The following is an 11,741-nucleotide window of genomic DNA, read 5'->3' as shown; positions in this document are numbered from 1 at the left end:
TTAAGGATGGGAAAAGTATTTATTATCTCAGCATGTCAGAACCAACAGCATTACAGGAATAAAGATTATAACAAATGTAAGAAAGCCAAGCAGAACTTTGACATCAGAATCAGACAGATATTCTGGAGAAAGGCCCAGCCCAGAACCAGACCAGTGTGGTAGTAGTGCTGGATCAGTAAGAAGGAGAGATGCTGAGTGCAGAACAGAGTAAAAAAAGTGGAGTCAGAGGGGGGAGCTCATTAATCAGAACACTGGTCTCTCCTCAGTGTCTCAGAGAGCGGAGACTGGGAGCCCTGGGTGGCCTCACAGGTCACAGAGCCCACCTTCTTCCACTGGTCGACAGGGAGGGTCAGGGTGCTGCTCCAGCTGTAGTGGCCGTCCTTCTCCAGGACCCCGGGGCTCCCGGTCACCTCCCAGGTGTTGCTGCTGCTACCGTCCACCTTCCAGCTCAGCTTCCAGTCTGAGGGGAAGCCCTTGTTGGCCAGGCACATGAGAGTGGCCTTCCCCTCCTGCAGCTCCACACTGGAGGGGGGCAGGACTGTCAGGGTGGGACGAACGTCACCTAGGAGACAGGTGGGAAGTTAGGGAGAGGGGAACTATCAATCAATCACTAGATTGATACGACAATATTGATGCAGCAGTTTAACATCTTAGCTGTAAATTACATTTTTTTTTTCCATCAGTAGGTTTCTGATCCTCATACAGACAGTTGGTTGATCAGTCTTTCTGTCACTATTTCACTTCCCTTTGAGTAGCTACTGAAGCATATTATAACTACGTGAGATGACTGAAAATACATTCAACTATCTTCAAAATGTAACTATTTAAAATGTGGAATATTTCAGTATACTTCTCACTCATTGTAATGGAATAAACTCTTAAGAATCAAACTGCATTTCAATATGAATAATTATTATTATTTTGAAGAACAATTCTTAAATTATGAATGTATTTAAAATTAGTTTAAAATATGCCTACTTGACTGCAACCATCTAACAATGATATACATTTAATTTAAAAGACACACTAAAACATTTAAGTTTTAACTTATCGAAAGAAGGTGAATGAAGTTGTGTGTCATTTACATGATATTCAAACACAAATTGAAAATAAATGTACATTCATATGAACAGCAGAACAGCCGGACTTCGCAAAATACCAAGACGTTTCAATGGATAGCAAATAGATAGCAACGCTAAGCAATACTTTGCAGCTGAATGCTGAAGGAGTCAATTTAAGAGTATAACCATCTTACAACAATCATATACATTTAAAAGACACATTTAAATAAAATGAATAGAGATATTATTTACGAAAACGGGTTACTTAACCAAAAACAATAGCTTAATGTTTGAGGTCTAACCTAAAGGTATTTGGTGACTCGTATGAAGAGAATAACTATTTTACTTCAAACATAACCATGCATAGCATTTCTTTCATTTTTAATCTTTCTCACAAGATCATTAGTGCATCTATATGCAAGGTCAGAACATTTTCTATATTAGAGGTAGGTAAACTTACTTCCAACATCCAGTCTAGTGCCTCCACCAAAAGTTAACCACAGTGATACAATCTCATTCAGCGGCCGTACAAAAACCTGACTGTAGAGACACTGCTTTTGCTCTTTGTAAAGCTACATTCATCTAAACCACTCTTATTTCAAAAGTATCTCTGTTCCAAATTAATACACACTGTATAACCTGGTTTGATATATTACATCTTGAATAGACATTTTAATTTAACTATATTTACACCTAAGGAAAACAAACGCAACAAAAATTCTCAACAAAATAAATATACATTTCAACTTTCTATTTAAGGGAGTTGTAATATTCTTAATAAAATGTATTCGATTTTGATATCAGAGGTCAAGGTCTAGAACTGAATACTTACTGCCAACACTCAGTTTGGTCCCTCCACCGAAAGTCCACCACAGTGATAGATTCTGATTGACTGGCGGTACTAAAACCTCTAGACAGACACAGAGGGGAATGGTAACAGAGACATGGAACTGATGCCCCCTACTGGTCCACTCTGGAACTCTAGTAGACTGGACACATTCACGTTCCCCATTGAACTATCTACATTTTGAAAACTGCTTTGGACTATGTTGATACACAGTGCCTCCAGAAAGTATTCACACCCTTTGTATTCACACCCTTTGACTTTTTCCACATTTTGTTGTTTAACAGTTGAATAAATTGAGATTTTGAGGTTCTACACAAAATACCCCATATTGTCGAAGTGGAATTATGTTTAAAAATATATATATATATATATATATATTTTTTTAAATAAATGATGTAAAAATGAAAAGCTGAAATGGCGTGAGTCAATAAGTATTCAACCCCTTTGTTATGACAAGCCTAAATAAGTTTGTCAGTAAAAATGTGCTTAACAAGACACATGAAAGTTGCATGGACTCACTCTGTGTGCAATAATAGTGTTTCAAATATGTTTTGAATGACTAGCTCCTCTCTAACTTTACGTCCTGAATACAAAGCATTATGTTTGGAGAAAATCCAACAAAACACATCACTGAGTACCACTCTTCATAATTTTAAGCATGGTGGTGGCTGCATCATGTTATGGGTATGCTTGTCATCGGGATAAATTAAATGGAATGGAGCTAAGCACAAGCAAAATCCTAGAGGAAAACCTGGTTCAGCCTGCTTTCCAATAGACACTGGGAGACAAATTCCCCTTTCAGCAGGACAATAACCTAAAACACAAGGCCAAATATACACTGGAGTTGCTTACCAAGACAACATTGAATGTTCCCGAGTGGCCTACATATAATTACAGATTTGACTTAAAATGACAATTAAATCCATTTTTCACTTAGATTGTTGACAAAAATGGACAATTAAATCCATCTGAGTCCCACCTTGTTACACAACAAAATGTGGAAGACGTCACAAGCCCAAATTCTTACATAGTTATTTATAAAAAAAGATCTGTCAGCGGTATTGTGGAGGAGGCACTCTGACTGCAACAGCCAAATAGTCCCCCCCAACACTGTCCCTAGTAAGTTGTTCCTTGCCCACGGAGCACACATATGCTAGGCAGGACCCTTGATTCTCTACTGCGTGAAAACAGTATCATCATCATTTTATTAGATTTAGGCTCTCCTTGGATGGGCAGGACTCACAGGATATATGTTTGTAAATGAATTTGATCAAGCTATGTAGCCTTTTGATTCCTTCAAGGATTAATAAATACAACTAAATTGTTGTATTGTTTTTTGGTAATACTAGCCACCTATCAATTTTATTAAGTTAGCTTCAGCTAGATAGCTTGATGGGTTCCCAATCTCCCAACCTCATAATTAGCTACCAAGCCAGTTCAGGTTATCAATAAAGTTAGAGCAGCTAGTCTAACTATCTTAGCTGGCAGGCCTGCTGGCAAGGTTGCTGGACATCAGAATTTCTTTAATTCTTGGGTTATGACACTATACACTGAGTATACAAAACATTAAGGATACTTTCCTAATATTGAGCGGTAAGGCGAAAGCAACCAACTGTAATCAAAAGTCAAGGGGATTGTTTGAGAGGATCAAAACCGTAATGTATCATGGGTAAATTGTGACTGACTGACCTACAAATAATAATGAGACATTATTTATGATGGAAGGCGATTTGTAGATCAGTCAGTTGGCAGTCGCCTAAATGTCGAACAAGCCCAAGGAGTGAAGTTGGGGAGAGGTGCATCTGCAAAAGTTTTTCTTCATAATGTCAAAATAAACATAATGTCTCTAACCCACATATCACACAGTCACAACCTGAAAATGTACAATCAATTGGTGTGAGAGACTCAAATATCACATGAATTGTGGAAATGCTGTTTCAGTCATGTCTTTGGTCACGTTCATATGGGTCAAACAACAACACCCTAATGATTGGTTGACAATAGAGCCTCCCACAACGCAGGCGATGGCTGCAATTTGCAACTGGTGAGGAGAATATGCAGAAACTTGCAGTCAACTACAGTCAAAATTTCATGACCTTTGATTACATGGTTTTTGTAAAGTTTACGCAGTTGTCATGTAGGAGGAAATCAGATTTTTTTAATCCCCATAATACAACAGACTTTGGATGGTCAACGCGCAAATGTTCTCTTTTCTGTCTTCTGCATTGTTAGCCTAGAACGACAGACCCACCCATCCATATTGTATACTGGGCACAGATGTCAATTCAATGTCTGTTCCACATTGGTTCAACATAATGTCATTGAAATGACGTGGAAACAACGTTGATTCAACCAGTGAGTGACAAGTGGCATGTTTGAAATGGTCTTCTACCCTTATCACCCTTATCTTACCACTTGATAGCAGCATTGAAGCATGTCCATACATTCACGGACACAGGCAGATGAAATGCATGAAGAATTCATTACTCATCCATTTATCTGTCAAAAGTTCAGATCAACTTTTTACACACTGTTAAAGTCAAAGGAAAATGATGAATTCATAATGGTGGTAAAATATACAAAACGTAGAGGCTGGCCCCTAGACACATCCACAATCTGGAGTAGATGTTTTGCCCATATACTGTATACTGAACAAAAATATAAACGCAACACACAAAGTCCTGGTCCCATGTTTAATGAGCTGAATTAAAGGATTACAGAAATTGTCTATAAGCACAAAAAGCTTATTTCTCTCAAACGTTGTGCACAAATTTGTTTACATCCTAGTTAATGAGCATTTCTACTTTACCAAGGGAATCTATCCACCTGACAGGTGTGGCATATAAATAAGCTGATTAAACAGAATGATCATTACACAGGTGCAGCGTTTGCTGGGGGAAATAAAAGGCCACTCTAAAATGTGCAGTTTTGTCACACAACCAAATGCCTCAAGTTTGGGGAATGTGCAATTGGCATTCTGACTGCAGGAATGTCCACCAGATAATGAAATGTTCATGTCTCTACCATAAGCCGCATCCAATGTAGTTTCAGAGAATTTGGCAGTACTTCCAACCAGCCTCACAACTGCAGACCACGTGTATGGTGTCATGTGGGCGAGCGGTTTGTTGCTGTCAACTTTGTGAACAGAGTGCCCCATGGTGGCAGTGGGTTTATGGTGTGGAAAGGCATAAGCTACGGACAACGAACACAATTGCATTTTGTCAATGGGCATTTGATCCACTCCCCTACTTTTTTTTAAAGGTATCTGTAACCAACAGATGCATATCTGTATCCCTAGATTAGGGTCTAATTTATTTATTTCAATTGACTGATTTCCTTAAATGAACTGTAGACCCTATATATTTTACCTCTTGGGGATGTTATTCGAAAACATAATGTTAACTTTCACTGCTATGCGGATGACACACAGCTGTACATTTCAATGAAACATGGTGAAGCCCCAAAATTGCCCTTGCTAGAAGCATGTTTTTCAGTCATAAGGAAGTGGATGGCTGCAAACTTTCTACTTTTAAACTCTGACAAAACAGAGATGCTTGTTCTAGGTCCCAAGAAACAAAGAGATCTTCTGTTGAATCTGACAATTAATCTTAATGGTTGTACAGTCGTCTCAAATAAAACTGTGAAGGACCTCGGTGTTACTCTGGACCCTGATCTCTCTTTTGAAGAACATATCAAGACCATTTCAAGGACAGCTTTTTTCCATCTACGTAACATTGCAAAAATCAGAAACTTTCTGTCCAAAAATGATGCAGAAAAATTAATCCATGCTTTTGTCACTTCTAGGTTAGACTACTGCAATGCTCTACTTTCCGGCTACCCGGATAAAGCACTAAATAAACTTCAGTTGGTGCTAAATACGGCTGCTAGAATCCTGACTAGAACCAAAGAATTTGATCATATTACTCCAGTGCTAGCCTCTCTACACTGGCTTCCTGTCAAAGCAAGGGCTGATTTCAAGATTTTACTGCTAACCTACAAAGCATTACATGGGCTTGCTCCTACCTATCTCTCTGATATGGTCCTGCCGTACATACCTACACGAACGCTACGGTCACAAGACGCAGGCCTCCTAATTGTCCCTAGAATTTCTAAGCAAACAGCTGGAGGCAGGGCTTTCTCCTATAGAGCTCAATTTTTATGGAACGGTCTGCCTACCCATGTCAGAGACGCAAACTCGGTCTCAACCTTTAAGTCCTTACTGAAGACTTATCTCTTCAGTGGGTCATATGATTGAGTGTAGTCTGGCCCAGGAGTGGGAAGGTGAACGGAAAGGCTCTGGAGCAACGAACCGTCCTTGCTCTCTCTGCCTGGCCGGTTCCCCTCTTCCCACTGGGATTCTCTGCCTCTAACCCTATTACAGGGGCTGAGTCACTGGCTTACTGGGGCTCTCTCATGCCGTCCCTGGAAGGGGTGCGTCACCTGAGTGGGTTGATTCACTGATGTGGTCATCCTGTCTGGGTTGGCGCCCCCCTTGGGTTGTGCCATGGCGGAGATCTTTGTGGGCTATACTCAGCCTTGTCTCAGGATGGTAAGTTGGTGGTTGAAGATATCCCTCTAGTGGTGTGGGGGCTGTGCTTTGGCAAAGTGGGTGGGGTTATATCCTTCCTGTTTGGCCCTGTCTGGGGTGTCCTCGGATGGGGCCACAGTGTCTCCTGACCCCTCCTGTCTCAGCCTCCAGTATTTATGCTGCAGTAGTTAATGTGTCGGGGGCTAGGGTCATTTTGTTATATCTGGAGTACCTCTCCTGTCCTATTCGGTGTCCTGTGTGAATCTAAGTGTGCATTCTCTAATTCTCTCTTTCTCTCTCTCTCTCTCTCTCTCTCTCGGAGGACCTGAGCCCTAGGACCATGCCCCAGGACTACCTGACATGATGACTCCTTGCTGTCCCCAGTCCACCTGGCCGTGCTGCTGCTCCAGTTTCAACTGACCTGAGAGGCCCTAGGACTACCTGACATGATGACTCCTTGCTGTCCCCAGTCCACCTGACCGTGCTGCTGCTCCAATTTCAACTGTTCTGCCTTATTATTATACGACCATGCTGGTCATTTATGAACATTTGAACATCTTGGCCATGTTCTGTTATAATCTCCACCCGGCACAGCCAGAAGAGAACTGGCCACCCCACATAGCCTGGTTCTTCTCTAGGTTTCTTCCTAGGTTTTGGCCTTTCTAGGGAGTTTTTCCTAGCCACTGTGCTTCTACACCTGCATTGCTTGCTGTTTGGGGTTTTATGCTGGGTTTCTGTACAGCACTTTGAGATGTCAGCTGATGTATGAAGGGCTATATAAATAAATTTGATTTGATTTGATTTGATCTGTAACTCAGTAAAATCTTTGAAATTGTTGCATGTTGCGTTAATGTTTTTGTTCAGTGTATATATAGCTTGAAACTATCTTCTCAGTGTCCTATGTAGGGCATAAAATGAACACCAGCCACCTGCCAAATGTGGATAGAGTAACGCAAGAATGTGTATTTCACCAGTCACATTGGCTGGTGGTTAATTTGTTGGGCCTGTCATGCCAGATAATGTCCCCCAGCCAAATAGGGTCCCCCTCTACGTCACGATGGGATTTAACAATATATATAGATATAGCAGCGTCCGTTGCTATATCAAAGGTGTGATTACCTAATACGCTGATTCAGTGAGCGAGTTCATTAGAACGTGCGTTGAAGATGTCGTTCCCATAGCAACGATTAAAACATTCCCAAACCAGAAACCGTGGATTGATGGCAGCATTCGCGTGAAACTGAAAGCCCGAACCACTGCTTTTAATCAGGGCAAGGTGACCGGAAACATGACCGAATACAAACAGTGTAACTATTCCCTCCGCAAGGCTATCAAACAAGCTAAGTGTGTCAGTCTCAGACACAAGAGGTATGTGGCAGGGTCTACAGTCAATCACGGATTACAAAAAGAAAACCAGCCCCATCACGGACCAGGATGTCTTGCTCCCAGGCAGACTAAATAACTTTTTTGCCCGCTTTGAGGACAATACAATGCCACTGACATGGCCCGCAACTAAAACATGCGGACTCTCCTTCACTGCAGCCGACGTGAGGAAAACATTTAAACGTGTCAACCCTCGCAAGGCTGCAGGCCCAGACGGCATCCCCAGCCGCGCCCTCAGAGCATGCGCAGACCAGCTGGCTGGTGTGTTTACGGACATATTCCATCAATCCCTATCCCAGTCTGTTGTTCCCACATGCTTCAAGAGGGCCACCAGTGTTCCTGTTCCTAAGAAAGCTAAGGTAACTGAGCTAAACGACTACCGCCCCGTAGCACTCACTTCCGTCATCATGAAGTGCTTTGAGAGACTAGTCAAGGACCATATCACCTCCACCCTACCTGACACCCTAGACCCACTCCAATTTGCTTACCGCTCAAATAGGTCCACAGACGATGCAATCTCAACCACACTGCACACTGCCCTAACCCATCTGGACAAGAGGAATACCTATGTGAGAATGCTGTTCATCGACTACAGCTCGGCATTTAACACCATAGTGCCCTCCAAGCTCGTCATCAAGCTCGAGACCCTGGGTCTCGACCCCGCCCTGTGCAACTGGGTACTGGACTTCCTGACGGGCCGCCCCCAGGTGTTGAGGGTAGGCAACAACATTTCCACCCCGCTGATCCTCAACACTGGGGCCCCACAAGGGTGCGTTCTGAGCCCTCTCCTGTACTCCCTGTTCACCCACGACTGCGTGGCCACGCACGCCTCCAACTCAATCTTCAAGTTTGCCACCGACACAACAGTGGTAGGCTTGATTACCAACAACGACGAGACGGCCTACAGGGAGGAGGTGAGGGCCCTCGGAGTGTGGTGTCAGGAAAATAACCTCACACTCAACGTCAACAAAACTAAGGAGATGATTGTGGACTTCAGGAAACAGCAGAGGGAACACCCCCCTATCCACATTGATGGAACAGTAGTGGAGAGGGTAGTAAGTTTTAAGTTCCTCGGCGTACACATCACAGACAAACTGAATTGGTCCACCCACACAGACAGCATCATGCAGAAGGCTCAGCAGCGCCTCTTCAACCTCAGGAGGCTGAAGAAATTCGGCTTGTCACCAAAAGCACTCACAAACTTCTACAGATGCACAATCGAGAGCATCCTGTCGGGCTGTATCACCGCCTGGTACGGCAACTGCTCCGCCCACAACCGTAAGGCTCTCCAGAGGGTGGTGAGGTCTGCACAACGCATCACCGGGGGCAAACTACCTGCCCTCCAGGACACCTACACCACCCGATGTCACAGGAAGGCCATAAAGATCATCAAGGACAACAACCACCCGAGCCACTGCCTGTTCACCCCGCTATCGTCCAGAAGGCGAGGTCAGTACAGGTGCATCAAAGCTGGGACCGAGAGACTGAAAAACAGCTTCTATCTCAAGGCCATCAGACTGTTAAACAGCCACCACTAACATTGAGTGGCTGCTGCCAACACACTGATTCAACTCCAGCCACTTTAATAATGGGAATTGATGGGAAATGATGTATCACTAGCCACTTTAAACAATGCTACCTAATATAATGTTTACATACCCTACATTATTCATCTCATATGTATATGTATATACTGTACTCTATATCATCTACTGCATCTTTATGTAATACATGTATCACTAGCCACTTTAACTATGCCACTTTGTTTACATACTCATCTCATTTGTATATACTGCACTCAATACCATCTACTGTATCTTGCCTATGCCGCTCTGTACCATCACTCATTCATATATCTTTATGCACATATTCTATATTGGAATTGTTAGCTAGATTACTTGTTGGTTATTACTGCATTGTCGGAACTAGAAGCACAAGCATTTCGCTACACTCGCATTAACATCTGCTAACCATGTGTATGTGACAAATAAAATTTGCTTTGGATTTGATTTGATTCAAATTTTGGAGATCATTACAGCCTAAATTACGTTATTTTCATCATCGCTATGCAAACAGGGCTGATTTATTCACTGTTTAAACAAGTTTTGTTTAGCTAATAAAATGAAAACATTAATTCTAACCACATTTTGGTACCTTGTTAACATTACAACATGAAATCCATGTCTTAAACACGTTGCTACGTTTCGGAAATGGCAATGAAAACGTGTAATCTGCTTGACACATTAAAGTTGCTTACCTAGCAGATCACAAAATCAGTTAATTTCCACTCCATTCATATGCAAATACGTTTGATTCATACACTGGCTTGTCTTTTTTCATGAGCTCAGCATAACAACCATTTATTGCTTTCTCAAATGTCAACCAAGGCTTAACATACTTTGTCTCACGGGCTTCACCGAAGTGTAAGGCGTCAGGGATTTCAGTGGTTGACCGTTGATTTTGGCAATCATGCGATTCACTCCGAAATGTCCAGCATGCATCTCTGTCAGCAAGGCCTCCATTTCCTCCTTGGTGAAAATCACTCTCCTGTGTGGCTGGCCATCCTTCCCCAGTAGGTACAGGTGATTGCCTAACAAATTGGAAGAGAAGAGTTGTTGAAATACTAAAGTCTAAGTAAGTTTGCACTGATGTCTTTCTCTTTCTGATTCTCTCGCTCTTCATTTCTCTCTCTGTTTTTCACTCTATTCCCACCTCTCTCTCTCCCGCTGTCACTTTCTTCCTCTCTCTCTTTCTGTATGGGTCTCGCTCTGTCAAACAAAGACACCTAAATTTAGTTAAGAGCAGTTGGAGTTACCATAATTGTTTACACCTATCCATTTGATTGATCAGGGTTAACTTATAGCTAGATACCTAAATCTGACTGACATATAACTAAATGTATAGCTAGCAACATGTAGATGACCAACTAACGTTAGCTAGATGAAAAATAAATTGTTGTTAAATGGTTGTTCATAAATACTTCCAGTTATCTAACAGTAACAGAAATGAACTGCTTAACGTTACACTGAATTGTGAATTTCTCTGCCTCCCATACGAATGATGCGCCTCTTGTCGAGATCAGTGCCTGCATAGTACTTTGCCTGGTTGGAAAGATACAATATTTTCGAGGATGCCATTAAAGTACATACAAACCGAAAGCAGCTACAATAACAGTTAGCTAGCTAGAAAAATATTTGTTTTTTTAGCTAGCTAGACAAACAGAAAGCAGCTACAATAACAGTTAGCTAGCTAGAAAAAGATTATTTTTTTTAGCTAGCTAGACAAACAGAAAGCAGCTACACTAACAGCTAGATAGCTCATTTAGATAACGACTTTAGCTAAATAAAACTGTCTGGCTGAGGTAAATAAGTAGCTAGCAATGTCACTATAAAATCTATATAAAACACCTTAAAAAACAGCTTTATTCCTATTAAACAATATGTACTTATTTATATAAAAACAAATACATGGTAAAGAAATAGTGTTCTCTTTCCAGTATCTTCGGTCCACTGGAGCAGCAGATAGTCAGCAGGTTGTCACGGTCAAAAACACCGTCCTTGGAGAGCAATTCGGAGGAAACATTTTTGCGCGGACTAAGCGAGCGCTTCTGAGGTGAAATAGAACTAGAACTGTCGGCGTCCTCCTTCCTTCGCGACTGCTACGAGGTAACCAGGCAACCAGCATAGCAACGGACGCTTTGATTCATTACGTAATCCGGTCAGAATGTTTCAAATTCAAGCAACAGCCCTAGCAGCAGAAGCCAGAACTAATCGAATCCCATTGTGACGTAGAGGGGGACACTATTTGGCAAGGGGACACTATTTGGCATGACACGCCCTTATTGGGGTTAGAAAAATACTGCAGTAGCTCTTTTCAAAGTATTTCTGCTGTTTCGTTTCATAGCCGGTTGATTTTACGAATA

General features: G+C 42.0%; 1 protein-coding gene across 3 annotated transcripts; it reads right to left on the bottom strand.

Annotated features, from left to right (window-relative positions):
• On the bottom strand, window positions 1–11,500 carry LOC112264702 (Ig kappa-b4 chain C region). Of its 3 annotated transcripts, XM_024441480.2 has the most exons (6): window positions 11,287–11,471; window positions 10,844–10,920; window positions 10,532–10,587; window positions 10,218–10,409; window positions 1,894–1,971; window positions 1–562 (listed from the first exon to the last, which is right to left on the bottom strand). In XM_024441480.2, the coding sequence occupies exons 2-6, from the start codon at window positions 10,870–10,872 to the stop codon at window positions 240–242; spliced, it is 678 nt and encodes a 225-aa protein (XP_024297248.2). In that variant the 5' UTR covers window positions 10,873–10,920; window positions 11,287–11,471; the 3' UTR covers window positions 1–239. The 3 variants fall into 3 exon arrangements, with proteins under 3 accessions (XP_024297248.2, XP_042151457.1, XP_024297249.2); XM_042295523.1 differs by lacking the exon at window positions 1,894–1,971 and having other exon boundaries at window positions 11,287–11,500; XM_024441481.2 differs by lacking the exon at window positions 10,532–10,587 and having other exon boundaries at window positions 11,287–11,469.
• Between the last annotated feature and the right edge of the window lie 241 nt (window positions 11,501–11,741).

The sequence above is a fragment of the Oncorhynchus tshawytscha genome, linkage group LG13 (assembly GCF_018296145.1).
Source record: "Oncorhynchus tshawytscha isolate Ot180627B linkage group LG13, Otsh_v2.0, whole genome shotgun sequence".
Lineage (NCBI taxonomy): Eukaryota > Metazoa > Chordata > Actinopteri > Salmoniformes > Salmonidae > Oncorhynchus > Oncorhynchus tshawytscha.
The sequence above is the reverse complement of the archived record's forward strand: the minus strand, read 5'-3'. Positions and strand labels throughout refer to the sequence as shown.